This window comes from Sinocyclocheilus anshuiensis, unplaced genomic scaffold (assembly GCF_001515605.1).
Source record: "Sinocyclocheilus anshuiensis isolate Anshui unplaced genomic scaffold, SAMN03320099.WGS_v1.1 scaffold1455, whole genome shotgun sequence".
NCBI lineage: Eukaryota > Metazoa > Chordata > Actinopteri > Cypriniformes > Cyprinidae > Sinocyclocheilus > Sinocyclocheilus anshuiensis.
The window spans coordinates 111,694-131,633 of record NW_015541012.1 but is presented as its reverse complement, the minus strand read 5'-3'; the positions used below and the strand labels follow the sequence as shown (position 1 = coordinate 131,633).

The 19,940-nt window shown below is 36.8% G+C and overlaps 2 protein-coding genes across 2 annotated transcripts in view; one reads left to right on the top strand and one right to left on the bottom strand.

Annotated features, from left to right (window-relative positions):
• The window catches only part of LOC107690463 (vacuolar protein sorting-associated protein 53 homolog), a 30,504-nt gene extending 17,447 nt beyond the window's left edge, over window positions 1-13,057 (bottom strand). The window contains exons 1-7 of the mRNA XM_016488820.1: window positions 12,876-13,057; window positions 11,801-11,881; window positions 11,346-11,395; window positions 11,174-11,240; window positions 3,676-3,762; window positions 2,366-2,481; window positions 2,155-2,274 (exon numbers count right to left, since the gene is read on the bottom strand). Coding sequence (XP_016344306.1) covers window positions 2,155-2,274; window positions 2,366-2,481; window positions 3,676-3,762; window positions 11,174-11,240; window positions 11,346-11,395; window positions 11,801-11,881; window positions 12,876-12,962 — 608 coding nt within the window. The 5' untranslated portion in view covers window positions 12,963-13,057. The remainder of the gene's footprint in view (window positions 1-2,154; window positions 2,275-2,365; window positions 2,482-3,675; window positions 3,763-11,173; window positions 11,241-11,345; window positions 11,396-11,800; window positions 11,882-12,875) is intronic.
• A 5-nt stretch (window positions 13,058-13,062) lies between these two features.
• slc35f2l (info solute carrier family 35 member F2, like) lies at window positions 13,063-18,757 on the top strand. The gene is made up of 9 exons (XM_016488747.1): window positions 13,063-13,119; window positions 15,001-15,111; window positions 15,824-15,999; window positions 16,103-16,230; window positions 16,572-16,731; window positions 16,817-16,973; window positions 17,069-17,121; window positions 17,208-17,362; window positions 18,476-18,757. The coding sequence occupies exons 2-9, from the start codon at window positions 15,038-15,040 to the stop codon at window positions 18,734-18,736; spliced, it is 1,164 nt and encodes a 387-aa protein (XP_016344233.1). The 5' UTR covers window positions 13,063-13,119; window positions 15,001-15,037; the 3' UTR covers window positions 18,737-18,757.
• The last annotated feature ends 1,183 nt before the right edge of the window (window positions 18,758-19,940 follow it).

The following is a 19,940-nucleotide window of genomic DNA, read 5'->3' as shown; positions in this document are numbered from 1 at the left end:
CGGGATGCGTTGCAGGCACCATACCACACAGTGATGCAGCTCGTCAGAATGCTCTCGATGGTGCCTCTGTAGAAAGTGCACATGATGGGGGCCGGGGCTCTGGCTCTTCTTAGTTAATATGTGGTAAGCTTGTGTAGTTCAAAACAACAGCACTAAAATCAGTCAATCTGATCACCAAAGGGGGGCTAATATTATTTACATTGTGAATTCCTAAGCACAGTCCCCACCCTCATCAAATATAATCTCTTTCTACACCACAAAAGAAACAGACGAGAAAAAAACAAGTCACGCAGCGGTCAGAAACCACTGATGTACTTTGGCAAACTTAAATGCTGTTTTAACAAAACACTGGATTCGCTTGATGTACAAATGCATACTCAACCAAACAAACTCTCATCATCACTCAAGGATGGCGTTTAACATATGAGGTCTGTCTGTGAAAGGTCTTATGAACCAATGGGGTAAACTTGACTACAGGGGCACTGAAAAGGAAGTGCAGATACATGCTTTTCCAGAGAAACATTTAGAAACCGGAACAATCAGGGGAATTGTTTTTCCACATCAAACACCCCCTTCCTTGCCATCTGCTAATGAAACAACAGCTTTATCAGAGCATCCAACATAAACAAGCAATGTGAAGCACAGAATCATAGGGACCGGAGACCTGTTTCTTTCCTAACAAAAGACCCAGTCTCTGAGCCTGCAGGGGACAGGGACTGCACCACCCAAACCAGAGAGAGCACCTCATCTGGGAAAGGCTCAAAACAAAGAGCTGGGGGGGGGAGGCCAACGTGGAAAAAAAAACGTAAATAATGAGCCACTCTGATGCAGATTTCCTTCCTGTGCTGCATCTTCAGTAAACATACACAGGATCTACAGACTCACGGCACTAGTGCTGTGTTCAAAATATCGATACGACGATGTATCGTCACAGAGATTTGACGATACGAGTATCGATACAGCTGGCCCTGTATCGATATTGTGTCACGTGTGCAGCAGTGGACCACGCTTAATTTGTTTAAAATTTTACAACGTTTAAATTGAGTAGAAAAGTGCGAGGTTTCTAAAAAAGAATGAATAGAGCATATATAGACTACAACCAGGTTTAATCTGGCCACAGAGGAACACAACTGAGTTGCCTGATATAAAGAGATGTAATCCCCGAAACAGAGCTTTACACTTGCGCAATACGGAAATATCTGCTAAATGTGTTACTTATCTTTGTCAACCTGGCAACCGTGTGCACGCGCTCTCTCCACTGTGGATAAACGCGCTTGCTTTCTGAAAACAGCGGTTAGCTTGCAGTTTAGCGATCTCCACTTCAATAATCTATTCTCAGAAAAGTGTGGTTCATCAACTGTTCATTTATGAGAGTGAGAGTGAGAGAGAGAGAGGCTGTGTATGTATGAATTACCACCGTTTTGCCGCGTTTCTCTATTAACAGTAAAGCTGTGGCTTTAATGCATCTTCGGAAGCGGAGCTGCGCGGAAAGTTAGAAAAAATGTTGTGCACACCGCCACGCGAAACGACGTCGCGCGCACTCAAAGCGAACTTGCGGACGCGTCGAGTATAAATCAGCCTTAAATCAGCCTTGAGCGTGTGTGCGTTAGATACAAGTGAAGACAGCACGTTAGTTTAGAACTCTTCTAATTTTTTTTTATTGTAGATAATGTGTTAATTTGTGCAATGATAACCTACCAGCAATGTAAATGATTTTTTAAATATATTAGAATGAGTACATTACAATATACATTTATTAAAACAAGTACATTATTATTTATGGGCTTAAAAACAAGATGCAAACAATCAGAATATTGTACCTGGTGGGGAGTGCACAATGTAAACATGAAACATATGCAATTACCTATATTGTACTGTGGTACAGTTATGGAGGCCCTTCATAATGCAGAGGTCAACTGCCTGCTCTGCCAATAGTTAGAAATGGCACTATAGTAAGCAGTGTTTAATAAACAGCTGTTTTTCTCAATTCTGCTGAGGTGAAATTCAGTGCAGTCCTGTATCGTGATACGCATCGTATCGTGGCCTCTGTATCGTGATACGTATCGTATCGTGACTTTGCTGGTGATACACAGCCCTACACAGCACCATGATTTAGTCAAATAAACAGTGTGTGAGTGAGGCTTGTGCACTTACCTTTCTGAGAGCTGACGTATCTGGGGGATGCCCATGTACTTCTGGAAGTGCTCGAGCACGTTGACTACACCCTGAAGGAGATTGGCCACCTCCCCATATTGCCTCTTTCGAGTCATAGCTCTGCAAAGGCACAATTAGACAAGCTTTTAGCACACTGTTAGGACTGAGCAAATGGACTAATCATGGGAGAAGGTATTTTGTATAAACATACTCAAGAGAGTCCACACCGCCAGCCAGCATGTGCAGGTGATTGAGGGTGGTTATAGAAGTGGTCAGGTGACGCTTTGCGTGGTCCAGCTGCTTGATATCCCGTGTGATCTCTTTCACCTGAAGCACATTTTTAGATACATTACAGATGCACAGATATTGACATTTTGGCTGATAATTATTATATTATGATTGTATTTGTTATATGATTATTATATGATTAAATATATTATACGGTACCGATCAAAAGTTTGGGGTCGGTAAGGTTTTTAATTTTTACGAAAGAAGTCTCTCATGCTAACCAAGGTTGCAATTATTTGATCAAAACTAGTACAAACAGTAATATTGTGAAATTGTTAACATTTTAAATCACCGCTTTATATTTTACTATATTTTAAAATGTACTTTATTCCTGTGATGTCAAAGCTGAATTTTCAGCAGCCATTACTCCAGTCTTGAGTCACTTCATTCTTCAGAAATCTTTTTAATATGCTGATTTGGTGCTCAAGAAACATTTCTTATAATTACTATCAATGTTGAAAACAGTTGTGTTGATATTTTGTGCTGATATTTTTGGAATATCAACTTTTGAACAAAATATTATTATATTAATTTTATTAGTAGTATTTAATTATAAATTACCAATAAATTGCCGATATTAATAATTCTATACGACTCGGTCTAAACAAATTAAATAAAAATAAAAAATAAAATAAAACACTAAAAAAATCATTTTAAACCATTTCAACCATTTTAAATGTTACAAGTTAATTTAGGCATCACAGTAATATACAGTGTAAAAATGGACGTTCATTTTGATATTTGCTAATAATTACATTTGTTGATTACATATTATATATGTTGGCAAAGGTAATCCCAAAGTAAAACTAGAGGAAATAAACATGCACGTCAATTACTATTAATTCAATATTAAAACCTATTTATTATCCATATTTTTTCAATACTAAAAACATTTTAATATCAGCCAATAACCTATATGGTTCCAACATATCATGCATTCCTTTATATCGCTTCACCATATTGAGGACATAGGGACAGAGCTTTGCTATTGTTCTCCTGCCTTCCTCCCCTTGCCCTTCCTCTTATCTGCACTGCATTACATTCACAGATGGCCAGTGTTACCTTGGGCTCAAAAAGAGTGCTGTGGACAAAAACCACAGGATGTCACAGTTTCTTGTGCCTCGGTTACCCAGTCTGTTGGGGTGGGTGGGTGGTGAATGGCTATTTACTCTGGGTTGACTTCTTAGGCCTTAAATGACTAGGATCCTGTCTGGAGGGCTTATTTTTACTCACCATTTGCTCCGATTTCTCTGCTTTGTCTTTGATGTCTTTGATTTTGCCAAAGAGTTGCTGGATGGCTTTCTGGGCCTCCTCCAACGCCTGGAAGAGGAGACAAAAAATCTAAGATGACCCAAAACAGCACCGCGGTAGCGTTTTCTTACAGCTCGCTGTCAGTTTGATGTTTTCCGTGAAACAGCAACCTGAAGTTCACTGGCTTGAGTTTAATTTGTGTTGGGCTGGTTTCATCGCTTTCAGACTAGGTGATTAGAAAAACATACACTCAATCTAAATCTTTACGCCACATGAAAAGCAATTAATAATGAACTCATATTTAATATGAAAATACAGGCTGAATGACGTTTTAATGAACATGCTTCCTGCCTGCCCGCCTGACCTTCCAGCCACTATATTATTTTTAGCGGGAAGATCACTGCACTTCAACAGGGTGGGGAACAAACCGCACAGCCTGATGAAACCAGTTTTTACTTGACATTCTTGCAAGCAAAGACTGCAGCAGTTGCGCTGTTAGCCCTTCCACAAGCTGCCCCACCTGATGCCACCACATCACAAGGCTCCTGGCTTGGCACTGATGGGATCTGATCTTCCTGGCCACTCAAATGCACAGTCACGGCCAGTGGCGCACCTCCCAATGCAGCCACACTGCCAGTGTTTGGACTCTGACAATGCATAATTACTACTTCTTTCAAGAGCAGCTGCAGCACTGGATGAGTGGGAATACTGGCCGTGGCCAGTGTATTTAGAGAGATGTGCCTGTGCTGAGAGCAGAGAGAGTTTGGCCGTGTCTTTTGCCTTGCTCCTTCACAGGCAAATGGAATGCTAACAGCCGGCACCAGCTGCCCCCTGGAATTTACCCTTTTTTTCAAGCCACCTCAAAAACACAGAGATGCTTTAAGCCACACACACACACACACACAGTGCATCCTCCTTTCTAAGATTCTTCAAATTGCAGTATTGACTTTTACAGCTCTGAACAAGAAGCAAAACTAGAGCCCAGGTGTTAACTGGGATGCATCTAGTTTAAAGGGCCACGTTGTACTGTAGTAGTGCATGTGAAGAAGCCATCCAGAGCTGATATCCGAAAGTTAGAAAGATGGACTGCTTGTTGCAAAACAGTCCCTGGGTTTCCTCCTTATACTGCTGATCAGGAGAATGAGAAAGAGGTTTATTTGGATCTGGCAGGAAGGAGAGCAGCTGCTACGCATGTGGACTCTATTTGCAGTTTCAGGATGTTTTCCCCCCCAGATGGTTTAGGTAGGCCACAGACTATAGAACGACATGGATGCTGGTAATGGATGCATTTCCCTGAAGTGTTGTGGCTCTACTGAAGAATATGTAGAAGTGTTGAGAAAGAAACATGTTGGTCATTAGGACAGTTTAACAGCTGCTGACAGGCAGGAATGACACTGTGTGATTATTTCCTCTGTGATTATGTTGTCAATCATGCACAGCAACCCACACATGCATTATTGGTAATTATCCTGCATGTAATTATTTCCTAAAATGCAGAAAATATTATTAAGTAAAGAGCCTGGTTGTCCCCTTTTAACTTTAACCCTCTACTGTACAATATTATCTCAGAGTTACAACTTTCTTTGTTTTGTAAGATATTAAGTATGTTGGGTCATAATAAAATGGCTGTTTTTAATGGCTATGGTCATTTTAAAATCTTTTTCTGCCATGTGGAGGATGCACATTTTTGTTTTGCAGAACTGCCCTCAAATTTATCCCATCAAATTATGATTCACATTTGTTTGTAAGTAACGTTCATATTAAAACATTTGTAGACAATTGTTTTTAGAAGGAATTGCTTAAATATTGCTTAGAAGCAACACTGAATGGATGTACATTACTGTTAAAAAGTTTGGGGTCAGCAAGAATTTTTTTCAAAGAAATTAATACTTTTATTCAGCAAGGATGAAATTGATCAAAAGTGACAGTAAAGACCACATTGTTAAAAAAAAAATCTATTTTAATTTGCAGTTTTAATGAACAGCATAATTTGCAGTTTATTGCAATCAATTTGGCAAAAAAAAAAACTGCTGTTCATTTAACTTTCTATTCAAAAAATCCTGAAAAAACATGGTTTCCACAAAAATATGAAGCAGCACAACTGCTTTCAACATAACATATCAGATCACATATTAGAATTATTCATGTGACACTGAAGACTGAAGAGTAATGGCTGTTGAAAATTCAGCTTTTCCAACAGAGGAATAAATTAAATTTTTTTAAATATATTACAATAGAAAACAATTTTAAATTGTAATATTTCACAATATTACTGTAATACTGAATTTTAATCAAATGATGCAGCCTCGGTGTGGATAAGAGACTTATTTCAAAAACATTTTTAAAAAATCTTGCACACCCCAACTTTTGAACTTTTGATGTGTAGCTGTTGCAGTCATCGTAGGGCTGGACGATATGGCCAAAATGTATATCACGATATATTCATCACAGAAATAATTACATTTTTAAAATATATTCAAATAGAAAGCAGTTATTTTAAATAGTAAAAATATTCAAAATGTTACTGCTTTTGGTGCATTTTGGAACAAATAAATGCAGGCTTGGTGAGCAGAAGATAATTCTTTAAGAACACTGGTAATGTATATCGAAATATCGGAAATGTGTTTAAAAATCATATCGCCGTTATTGAAAAAAATTATATCGCGATACATATTGATATTGAATTATTGTCCAGCCCTAAGTCATCCTGTTTTTTTTTTTTACATTATCCATTTATTAAAGTCTACTTTAATACTCAACTCTGTTGTTGTAATGTGTGCAATAGAGGGTTAAAACCCAGGCATTAAATCAATAAAACAAGTGTTGCGTTTATTTATTTATTCTATGCAAGGTCCAAACAAAAAAACAAAAAAAAAAACAATGCCCCAGATGACTAAAACAACTCCAAAGGGACAGACAGGAATCGGACTATAACGACTGATAGAAAAACACACATGCAGTAAACTTTCCATCCTGTGTTTAGATTCAATATTTATACTACATTCTTGGGGAGGCTCCTTCTCGGCATTCCTAATAAGCAGCTCCAGATGCCAAAAACTACATGAGACATCCTGATCCCAACTGGCTCCCTGACAGCTATAAACCTCTCATCTGAATGCTCCATCTGGGAACAACAACATGGCAATTTTTTTATATGGAACTTTCTGCAGCAAGGAAAATAATGTATATTAGCACAAACCCTGCGTGAGACAAAGGGGAAGGCAAAGCATGGGTTGTCCTCAATTAATTCGCACCAAATGCTTTGGCCCACTGTTGACTTTCCTTTATGAATGATATCACACATCTAACAAGTTTCCCCACATTGTCAACTGCTTTTCCAATTCAGAAAATGTTTCCAAATACATTGTTGTCAGTTAACAATAGTCTAGAATAGTACTTTCCACACACTGTAAATGTTCTGATAAGAACCACAAAAAATATTGTTTAGAAAAAGCAAAGACACCGAGTATATTTTTTTCCTTGTAAACAGAATAAAGTGTGGTGAACAGCTGATTATTCCACTGAATCCACATCAGAAAAAACAGTACTTGAAATAACTGTAAACATAACATTTTTCAAAATTCAAATTATTTCAGCTAGTTGCCTAGATACTCATTTTCATTTTATTTAACTTGATGCACTAAAACTGAAGTAGAATTAATTAACATTAAAATAGACATTAAAAAACTACTAAAAGAAATAAACAAAAAAAAATTACTAGAACTAAAAAATTAAAACCTGGGTTTCTGTAGGTTTTATGGTATAAGGTACATTTAAGACTTTAAGACTAAGCAAAAAAAAAAAATGTAAAGGAATAAATTGAAGTGAATATAATGTCTAGAGAGCAGACAATGAGTTGTAGTAGCAACACTTTAAAGTTTCAACAATTTCCAACAGATCTCCCTTTTTAATTCATTTTACAAAACCAAACAGCTTAAGCCACTTAATAGCTTCCAACCACTAGAATATGGAAATAACTTTTACTGTACCTTATGATCACACTGCAAAAAAAAAAAAAAAGAGAGAATCTTCCTCAGTATTTTTTTCAGTTCCTAGGTCTTCTTGTCTTCTGAGAAATGTCTTAAAATGTAGTGAGTTTATGATTAAAACAAGAAACCCAAGTAAAAGTATCTTGATTTAGGAATGTTTAGATATCTGTATTGAACAAAAAAAAGACAAACATACTGAGGAAGATAGTCTCATAGTTTGTAGTGCATGCATCATTTAATGCAATGACTTTATGAATTTAAGAAGTTCTATTCTGATTTAAGACCTGCGAAAACCCTGCAAAATGAAAATGGAAAATATAAAAATAAAACTAATTCAAAATATTAATTAAATACAATAGCATCTCAATGATACTAAAACGACACTGATCCACACAGCAGGCATACAATAACAATACCAGAGAGGAGTTCGGGTCTTTAAACAGGGTAAACATCTGTGACTGTCTCAGATACTATTTATCAGGCCCTCAGCTTCATCCAAACTTCAAAGAGCCCCGACTCAATTGCAAATAAGGCACCCAATGACCAGTTCTAACTTTAGCATTTTCTATACCACAGGGGAGTACGTGAAAATACTGGCTTAAGACAAGCACATCCGTCCGCCTCCTCCACACAGCTAGAAATGTCATCAAGCAGACCCCTGGGATCCCGTTCCAGACACGGATGTCTCCATCTCACTGATAAATACTACACAGACTAAACAAAAAAAGGCTGCAGCGGGTCTTTCCAGTCCTCTCCCTCTGTCTCCACCATTACTCCTAGCCTTGAGCTACATGTGATGACTAAAACAACTCCAAAGGGACAGACAGGGATCGGTCTATAACGACTGATAGAAAATCACACATGCAGTAAACTTTCCATCCTGTGTTTAGATTAAATATTTATACTACATTCTTGGGGAGGCTCCTTCTCGGGATTCCTAATAAGCAGCTCCAGATGCCAAAAACTACATGAGACATCCTGATCCCAACTGGCTCCCTGACAGCTATAAACCTCTCATCTGTCTGGGAACACTGGGAACAACAACATGGCAATTTTTTTATATGGAACTTTCTGCAGCAAGGAAAATAATGACAAACCCTGCAAACCCTGCGTGAGACAAAGGGGAAGGCAAAGCATGGGTTGTCCTCAATTAATTCGCACCAAATGCTTTGGCCCACTGTTGACTTTCCTTTATGAATGATATCACACATCTAACAAGTTTCCCCACATTGTCAACTGCTTTTCCAATTCAGAAAATGTTTCCAAATACATTGTTGTCAGTTAACAATAGTCTAGAATAGTACTTTCCACACACTGTAAATGTTCTGATAAGAACCACAAAAAATGTTGTTTAGAAAAGCTGGGCAAAGACACCAAATATATTTTTTCCTAGTAAACAGAACAAAGTGTGGTGACCAGCTAATTATTATACTAAATCCACATCAGAGAAAACCATAAAAAAACATTACTTGGAAGTAGAATTAATTAACATTAAAATAGACATTAAAAAACTACTAAAAGAAATAAACAAAAAAAAATTACTAGAACTAAAAAATTAAAACCTGGGTTTCTGTAGGTTTTATGGTATAAGGTACATTTAAGACTTTAAGACTAAGCAAAAAAAAAAAATGTAAAGGAATAAATTGAAGTGAATATAATGTCTAGAGAGCAGACAATGAGTTGTAGTAGCAACACTTTAAAGTTTCAACAATTTCCAACAGATCTCCCTTTTTAATTCATTTTACAAAACCAAACAGCTTAAGCCACTTAATAGCTTCCAACCACTAGAATATGGAAATAACTTTTACTGTACCTTATGATCACACTGCAAAAAAAAAAAAAAAGAGAGAATCTTCCTCAGTATTTTTTTCAGTTCCTAGGTCTTCTTGTCTTCTGAGAAATGTCTTAAAATGTAGTGAGTTTATGATTAAAACAAGAAACCCAAGTAAAAGTATCTTGATTTAGGAATGTTTAGATATCTGTATTGAACAAAAAAAAGACAAACATACTGAGGAAGATAGTCTCATAGTTTGTAGTGCATGCATCATTTAATGCAATGACTTTATGAATTTAAGAAGTTCTATTCTGATTTAAGACCTGCGAAAACCCTGCAAAATGAAAATGGAAAATATAAAAATAAAACTAATTCAAAATATTAATTAAATACAATAGCATCTCAATGATACTAAAACGACACTGATCCACACAGCAGGCATACAATAACAATACCAGAGAGGAGTTCGGGTCTTTAAACAGGGTAAACATCTGTGACTGTCTCAGATACTATTTATCAGGCCCTCAGCTTCATCCAAACTTCAAAGAGCCCCGACTCAATTGCAAATAAGGCACCCAATGACCAGTTCTAACTTTAGCATTTTCTATACCACAGGGGAGTACGTGAAAATACTGGCTTAAGACAAGCACATCCGTCCGCCTCCTCCACACAGCTAGAAATGTCATCAAGCAGACCCCTGGGATCCCGTTCCAGACACGGATGTCTCCATCTCACTGATAAATACTACACAGACTAAACAAAAAAAGGCTGCAGCGGGTCTTTCCAGTCCTCTCCCTCTGTCTCCACCATTACTCCTAGCCTTGAGCTACATGTGTAATCCACACTTCCCCGCCGTTCCATCTGGGGAAAGGATTTTTCCTCTGCTCTGTGGAAACAACTCGGAAGGTTACAGGCCTTGAGACTCGTGGCCCGGCGTTAACGGTGATCCATTCAGACACAACCAATTTCCACTAGCGGTGCATGCTGTTAATTCAGGAACAGCTGAACCCTGAATCGCAGGTATCAACCATGCTGCCTCACTACATCTCAATAAAGGGGTTGCATTTCACCTCAGCCTGCTCTGATTAAGAACGGATCTGTGTTGAATCAACATTTCCAGCCTGGTCCAAGAAATAGCAGGACACTAAACCACAATGTGGAATGCAATTGCTGCTGAGAACAGGGAAATTCAGAGTAAAGTGTGCCTTCCATTCCAGGAAGAGACAGCGTTTGGGACTCTGTAGAGCCTCGGTCACTTCCAGAGACGTGAGATGGAAGAGATGCACAAGACAACGATGGTGTTGAGAGCCGTTGTGAAGTGGACAGAGTGGTTTACCACGAGGAAAGTTCAAAAGCTGCTTTAACCACTACAATGATTTCATTATAGTGCAAAAACACATATAGTTCACCCAAAAATGAAAACTCAATCATTGTTTCACCCTTATGTTGTTCCAAACCTGTATGATTTACTTATTTCTGTGTAATACAATAGAAGCAATTTTTTTTTAAATGTAGGGCTTTTTGTCCACATAATGAAAGTCAGTGGGGTCCAATGTTGTTTGACCTTCATTGTACGGACAGATGTCCTCCAAAATTTCTTCTTTTGTGTTCCACAGAAGAAAGAAAGTCATAAAAAATTACTCTGGAACCCTATTAGACTGGAACCCCATGTGGCATAATGTTAATGACATTATGAAGGTGGAACCAAAAGACTCACCTGTCTGCCATCCTGCCCCACATTAGTCTGTCCCCTCACCACTGTCCTGATGTTGTCATCCAACCGTCTGATTAAAATAATTATTTACAATACCAATTTAATAAGATGAAAACCTAAAGAACCTCCATATATAAATGCAGACCATATCAGGGTCTAAAGATTAAAAACTCACCTGATTTTAAGTCGAATGTTATTCACCACTTCATCTATATTCGCCAAAGACTATTAAAAAAAATAAAAAAGATTTAATATCAAGATTTGGTTGGAAAAACATCTCTACTGAAATATATCAGCTATCCTTGAATTTTATCTCTTAATAATCAACATCTTATTAGTCACTTCTTCTTGCTCGAAGAGAGCAGTGCTCTCTAGTGGACAAAAATATAGACATTCAATAGAGGAGAATTTCTGCAGTAATGTAAAGGAAAGCATAAGTATTAGCATTATTGGTCACTTGCATCAATATGGGTTTTTGAGATTTGTTATTTATTTGCATTATCGAAGCTATTAGTATGTAACAGTATGATGCTGCTCAGAACTAGAGCTTAAATACACATAAAAAGTTTTCGAATTAAGGTACACATTCAACACGCTGACCATTGCTCAAGTATTCTAATTCAGACTCACCTGTTCTGTTGGAAACAAGGTATTAATGTATTCAACAGCATTGAAGTCGGCTCGATCCAAAGGGTCCTGGCTGGGGAAAACCTACAAAAATGAGCAGATAACATATGATATGGCCAGGACCAGAAAAGCAGGCTCTGCTGAATGAGAATCAGGTGTCCACAAGTTTTCTAAAGATGTTCTGAAGTGACCATCAAGCTTTTCTAGACTGCAATCTGTTCAGGTGGCACCTTAACAAATAGATCAAGAGATCCAGCTGTATTACTGATCTTACGCCCGACTCATCGAAGGTAGCAGAATGATTATGGCTTGACAAACCATTATATTATTAAACAATTCTGTGCATGCTCTCCAACGTTGATGCTTTAGTCACAGTCTTTTCCCTCACTGTACAGTAAATTACTGTAGGTAAACATTACTCAGGAAGCTGCCATCAGACAGATTTGTTTATTAACTAATGCATTTCAGAGTACTTCTACTTAGGATGCATTCGTGGACCAATAGTCACTTTAACTATATATTAAGCCAGAACTCTTTTAGAGATAAAACTATTGATATTAGAGATAAAACTGTTGACCATTTCAAAGGTTTTCAATGTTTCTAGACAATCAGCAAGCCACTGGATCATGGGTATAAACATAACAAGCTAAATGTTCTTAGTAGCTTTTTTATACTATCTTTCATTAAGTACACAGACTAACATTAGTCCATTTTACGATTCTTAAATGGCATTACAGTGTACATTTTTTTTTCTTTTCATCTTCTACACGTACTCCCTTGTTGAAAACCCTGGATATGTCAAGGTGTCTCCTGTTTTGACACCTGCCTTCAAATCACAAGCTAGCAATGACTAATTTGCGTTTGCTGGTCTGTAGTTTTAAAACTGAAGTCAGTTTTGACAACAGCCATCTACGTAAACTAATACGTAGCATTATAAATAAACAAGACATAAGTAAAACTGTGAGCATTAATGGAGATGTTTCAAACGGGCTATTAGCATCTCAGGAGAAGGCAACAGCTGACAGCTTGTGTGCTCACTGCAATAGAAACAAACACAACGACAGTTCATCTGAGTTACCTGCTCAATGGCCAGCTGCACTTCTGGAGTAAGGTGTAATATGGCCTCCAAATCTTCCACAAACTCTAATTCTTCGTCCTCCATCATTGTGAACAGTAAACAGTCGTTTTATTTCCCTGTGCTGACGTGAATACTTCTTTACTGGTGTCGATGCGCAGGGAACATATGATTCATTAGCGCCATCTGTGGCGCTGGAGGCTCAACACGAGCCACTGGTGACGTTGGCTAATCCTTTTCACTTTTGGTAATATTTATAAAAGTAGTGTTTGTAATGATAATAGTAATGGCAACCAGGTGTGGTTAAAACAATATATATCTGCGCATGTGCAGCATGGGGGCAGATGCCCTGGGAGTGTGCGTGGTGGCAGCACGCCACAGTTGTAACCGCTAATAAATACCAACATTGCCTTTCAACTGTAAAGCTGTTTTATTTAATGGACTCACAAGAACAGAACATGGTGTCAGAAGTGGCTTTTTGAAAGGAACGTATACGGAGCGGAGTATGAGAGTTGAGAGTGTATGCACACGTGGATGACAAACACAGAACAAAGAAGGATTGCAGCCGCCTCCGAAACTTCAACTTACCGGTAATGTTGCTGAGAATTGGAGACGATTCAAGTAACGATTTCTCTTGTACTTGTCTGCAATTGATGGAGATCGAAGAGATGAAAGCATCGTTTCTTCATGTGGTCGGTGATGAAGCATTGGAGGTATATAATAATTTCACTTTTGAAGAAGGAGAGAGTTTGCGATTGCAGCCAATAATGGATAAATTTGAAGCGTTTTGTATCCCGAAGAGGAATGTTACTTATGAGAGGCATCGATTTTTCACGTGCATGCAGAGGAATGGGGAAACCATTGATCAGTATGTGACGGAGTTGAGACATAGGAGTAAAACTTGTGAGTTTGGCGAGTTAACAGATTATCTGATAAAAGACAGAATTGTGTGTGGGATACCTGACAATGGATTGAGGGAGCGACTGCTCAGGGAACAAAATTTGGATCTGGAGAAAGCGCTTTCGCTTTGCAGAGCAGCAGAAACTGTAAAGACACAAGCAAAAGAGTTGTTAAATGAGAGCTGTACTGTGGACGTTGTGAAGAAATGTCAGACACCACCTAGCGGAAGTGTAAGGAATACAGCGTTCAAGGAAAGGGGCAGAGTAATGGATGAGAAGCGTCAAAGAATATGTGGGATGCAACATCCGCCCAGAAAATGTCCAGTTTATGGTAAAAAATGCAACAATTGTGATAAAAATAATCATTATGCACGTTGTTGTAAAAGCAAGAGATCATTTAACCAAGTAAATGCAGTTACTGAGTGCGAATTGGAAGAATTTTATGTAGATGCAGTAAGCGAATGTGAAAGTGACCAGAAAGAGTGGATTGTACATCTACATAGAAATGGCTGCACAATTGCATGTAAGCTGGATACAGGAGCCCAAGTTAATATAATGTCTGAAGTTGAGTTTAATAAGTTGAAACCAAGGCCAAAACTGCATTCTGTTAACATAAAAGTAACTGGATATTCTGGAACAGATATACCAGTGAAAGGAAACAATTAAACAACAATTACGTTAATAAATACCAACGTTGCCTTTCAACTGTAAAGCTGTTTTATTTAATGGACTCACAAGAACAGAACAGTGTTTAACTATTTTCATGATATTGGTCAATAGCGAATCACCTGAAACTCACGTAACGCTGTAATATTAGATCATATTTTAGAAAAGTGTGATACATTTCAGATTTCTGAAATGGAAACTTGGGGACATTTCCTTGTTCATTCATTCATCAGTGTGAGATGGCAGGAGAAGCAGATTTATCATAAAATAGTGAGGATCAAAACTGCATAAAAAGAAAGCAAAACTAGTGCACAGAAGGATCTGATTCTCAAACGAATGTCTCTAATGAGCCCGTGCTTTTTTATTAATGAAAAGCAAACAGCATATACATTTGAGTACAATTGAACAGGTTTAAAATGACCACTGTGCTCGATTTCTCTCTGGCACCCTAGCTTAAAGTTCAAGATTAGCTCACTGTGAATTCAAGATCCCTGCTGCAGTGTACTTTGTTTCTTAAACTGTAAATGATTGATCTTATTACTCACTGAGATTCTGTCTCAAAGCTCTCAGACATGAAAGAGTCCACAGAAGAGACACAAGATGCCTCAGGAGCAGGACACTCTCTGCTATAAAATAAGAGAAGGACTGACTAAATGGAGGGATATTTTCACATGGTGAGTGGATGCAAATGTCCATACAGCGGTTTCTGTAAGTTTCCGACCACATTGAAAATTGTCTTTTTTCTTTGCTCTTTGGATCTGAAGCTGTATAACATGATTGTCAGGGTTCAGTGTTTTAGTATTATTGATGTACTATTGTAGTATTTATTTAGCTTTTATTTTTTTACTCTTGTTTTAAGTTTATCCATTTTCATTTTAGTTAAAGTTTTAGTTTAAGTTAAGTTTTTAATTGTTTTTTTTTTTTATCTACTTCGTTGTAATTTTAATTTATTTCAGTAATTTTAGAAATCCAACTTAGACCTATTTCAGTTAATTGCCATTTAAGTTTTTTTTTTTTTAAGTTTGGGTTTTTATCTAATATTTATATTTTATTTTATTTCAGCTTTATTTCAATTACTGAACAGGAAATGGACTATTCTTAATAGTTTTAGTTAACAACAGCAACACTGTCAGGTTTTATTTTTCAGTGAACCTTTTACTTATTGTTATGCCGTTAACATAATTTGTAATGAGAAATGTTAACATTAAATGTATAAAATTAAATTATTATTATTATTATTATTTAAAAAAAAATGTATAATGTATATTTTAAACACCATATATTTTATATGCAGAGAGAGGACTTTAGCACTTTATGAATAGTGCATACCAGTATAAAACCCCTCATCAATTGGTGCACAGTTATTCCAGCCATTGTTCATTGCAGGCAACTGTTTAAAACTCTGCTGATGGGACAAGGCCTCTCAGCACTGATCTGTGGGACTGCTGTAACATCTCAGTATCTGGCGTCCGTTTACTATCTGAGTACAGCCATGCTGCAGAGCTTCATTAATTACACCCTTCTGGGCATCACTTACACCATTGCACTGATCTTCAGACGAGGTATTCATGTGTTCATTCTTGTCCAATCATTAATGTTTTTCAATTATCTGCTGGTATCCATTTTTTGGCATGTAATATTAAGGATACCTTTCTTTTAATATAGGTGATGGCAATATTTTGCAGATATTAAAGACAAAATGGTGGAAGTATCTATTGTTAGGACTGACAGATGTGGAGGCAAATTACGCAGTGGTGAAAGCATATCAGTACACCACATTAACCAGCATACAGGTGACAGCTTTTTCTGGATGTGATGATATACACTGTGCTTACACTACCACTCAAAAGTGAGGGGCTGCATTTATTTGATCAAAAATACAGTAAAAACACCTTTATTGTGAAATACTGTTACAATTTAAAATAACTGTTTCTATATATAGTTTATTCCTGTGATGGCAAAGCTGACTTTTGGTACTTCAATTTACTGACCCCAAACTTTTGAACTGTAGCGAAGGTTCTGAATTTGCATTTCAAAACGTGTCTCTTGTAATACATTGACAAAAGAAGAATCTGATTTAAATTCTCAATGCAAGCTGTTGTTTGACTAACTGACCCTATTGTCTGAATTTCAGCTGCTGGACTGCTTTATTATCCCGGTTTTGATGATCTTGTCCTGGTTCTTCCTGAAGACCCGCTATAGGATCATTCACTACGTAGCTGTATGTCTTTGTCTGGCTGGGGTGGGAGCCATGGTGGGAGCGGACATCCTCGCTGGCCAGGACCAGGGATCTTGTGAGGAGCAAGCTGCTTCTCCAGAATATAATTTAACAGAAAACACAAGTGAAAACATAAACATTATTAATTCCTGTGTCAACAGCAAGTGACATTCTCCTCGGTGACGGTCTGGTTCTAGTCAGTGCCACTCTGTATGCCATCTCTAACGTGTGCCAGGAATACACAGTGAAGAATCTGAGCAGGGTGGAGTTTTTGGGCATGGTCGGTCTCTTCGGGTCAATCATCAGTGCAATACAACTGTAAGATTTGTGCATGAATCACAAAAACAGTAGACCAGTTGCTGAACGTCATGCAGTTCCACATCATCTGCACTGTTTTATTTTGTTACCTACAGAGGGATTCTTGAACATAATGAAGTGTCTAAAATTCAGTGGACGTGGGAAATTGGTAAAGTACAGCCATGCGAAATAAAAACCCTTTCAGTTATGTCAATGTCGTCATCTAAAGGCTTGATTTTTGGCTTCTCTTCTTAGCTCTTATCCTGGCTGGATATGCGCTCTGCATGTACGGCTTCTATAGCTTCATGCCTGTGGTGATAAAGATGAGCAGTGCCACAGCGGTAAATCTTTCCTTACTCACTGGAGACCTCTTCAGCCTGTTTTGTGGGCTCTTTTTGTTCCAATACACTGTAAGTAATATACTTCATTGAGACAGATGTATTTTATGTTATAAAATTATTTATAAATATTATTATATATACTGTATATAAAACTACATTTTTTATGTAATTTGGTGATTTGCAAGAAACATTTCTTAATATTATATATGTTAAAAACAGTTTTTGTTTAGGATTCTTTAATGAATAGAATGTTCAAAAGAACAGATTTATTTGAAATAGAAATCTTTCTCTCTTTTTTAACATTATAAATGTCTTTACTGTAACGTTTAATCAATGGATGATTGCTGCATAAAAGTATGAATTTCTTTCCAAAAACAAAAGATCTTGATTTATACATCACCTGAAAGCTGAATAAATAAGCTTTTCATTGATGTATGGTTTGTTAGGATAGGACAATATTTGGCTGAGATGCAACTATTTGAAAATCTGGAATCTGAGGGTGCAAAAAAATCTAAATATTTAGAAAATCGCCTTTAAAGTTGTTCAAATTAAGTTCTTAGCAATGCATATTACTAATCAAAACTGAAGTTTTGATATATTTACGGTAGGAAATTTACAAAATATCTTCATGGAACATGATCTTTACTTAATATCCTAATGATTTTTGGCATAAAAATAAAATCGATAATTTTGACCCATACTATGTATTTTTGGCTATTGCTACAAATATTCCCGTGCAACTTAAGACTGGTTTTGTGGTCCAGGGTCACATTTGAACGGTAATGTTTATAAATGAAAAAATTAATTATAAAAATAAATTAAAAAATGCTTAAGTGGTAGTATCTATAGATGTGTCCTTGTATTCTTATCTCAGATATTCTGGGTCATTGTGACATGGAGCTTTATATTTCTTTAATGTGTGAAGGTTTTTGAGTCCCCTGTGTCCTCTGATTACTCTTTGACCTTCCTCACCAATAAAACACAAAACAAACAAACATATCTTAGTAATTTATTTATATACTAAATGCACTACACACTTTAAGTAACTCTAACTGTTTTTATATTTAAATGAACTTCTTTCAATATTATATATTTTTTTCTACAAATGGTCCATCAATGTTGAATAAAAATAGACTTTTTTTTGACTGAGGTATTTCAGTCCACTTGTTTATTCTTTTTCAGTTCTCAGGACTGTATATTGTGTCATTGGTGGTGATCCTCGTTGGTTTCATGATGTTTAACACCGTCCCTACCCTGAACCGAGCTCTTGCCCCGGCATCTGATGAGGAAGGCTGTGACAATCACGCCGCTGAGTTTGATAACGACAGCACTCAAGGCTGTGTGGATGAGATAACCTGTGCACAATCAGAGCAAGATCAAATCAAGAGCCAAGTGAATCAAAGGCAGTCATCATGTGTCGTCATAAACAGTGTTAAAATGTAGTTTTGTTAACTCCATGTTAAAACAGACCAGAACTTTTTTAATAGTTTTGTCATTATATTTTAATAGTGGTTTATGTTTATAAATCAAATGAATAAACTGCATTTGTGTCACAAGGAAGTAACTGTTAAGAGTATGACATAAATGTTCTTATCTCATGACATTTTGTGTGTTTAAACAGATAATTTATATCACTGTTGGCAAACAAACTGATATTTATGGCCCAGTGGATCTGTGGATGCCGCTGTTGTCACTTTAAACTGATTTGAAGAATCAGAAAAAAAGTCTGAAGAAGCACAAAGCAGCCACCACAACATACAGCAATTAAATGTTACAAATACAAAATGCATATATTTTTTTCAATGATTTATGACTGTAAGCGTCAGTGCACACAATTGACAAATAAACAACAGGCTTTTTTTTGTAGCATACATTTTTCATTTATAATAATGACCATATTTGATGTATGTTTAAGTGTTTGTGTATGAAAAAAAAAACTGATTACACCATTAGCATGGAAACGCCATGTATTTGTTAGATGCTCTTTACTATCCAGATTCTCGTGATCTTGCCCTGGACTTTCCCATTGCAATATTACATGGTTTATCTGAGGTGGACAGCATCATTCTCCACACCAACACAAGGACTGAAGTCCTGTCCGAACTTTAAAACCACATATGAAGTGTTTGATTAGATGAATCTTTTCTGTATTTGTCAAATGTTATGTATGACATATTGACTGATTCAGACTGTAAGGAATCATTTTATGACCTGATATTTCTTTTGATTTCAACCAAGCTCTCTCTGCTGGATGAACAACAGGGGTTGGCTGTTCCATGCAATGAATGATGTGGTTTTACTTTGTCATCTCGTGGCATTTGTATTTGCCAGAACGCCTTGCATTGCCAGATGCTAACCGCTCATCTTGCTCACCACAAAACAATGCTGTTTGTTTTCACTTTTGTAATTGGTGTAAATGCGTAGCTTTAAAAAGTAAAGTACACCATATTCATAAAAACTATTTAATGTAAGGCACACAAAAAATATTTTTTGATGTGTTGAATATATGTATAATTTAAACATAACAATGCTTATATTTACTTATATATCATAGTTATAATCACCTGTTTTCTATAGTTGGAAGTAAAAAAAAACTGAGATAAAGTTTAAAATAACACAAAAATAACACTTTGATAAAAAAAAAATC

Excerpts from the sequence above, each read along its gene's own strand:
- slc35f2l (XM_016488747.1), top strand. The coding sequence starts at position 15,038 with ATGCCTCAGGAGCAGGACACTCTCTGCTATAAAATAAGAGAAGGACTG. Across the intron at positions 16,732-16,816 it reads TGGCCAGGACCAGGGATCTT|CAAGTGACATTCTCCTCGGT; the intron begins GTGAGGAGCAAG and ends CTGTGTCAACAG. Across the intron at positions 16,974-17,068 it reads ATCATCAGTGCAATACAACT|AGGGATTCTTGAACATAATG; the intron begins GTAAGATTTGTG and ends TGTTACCTACAG.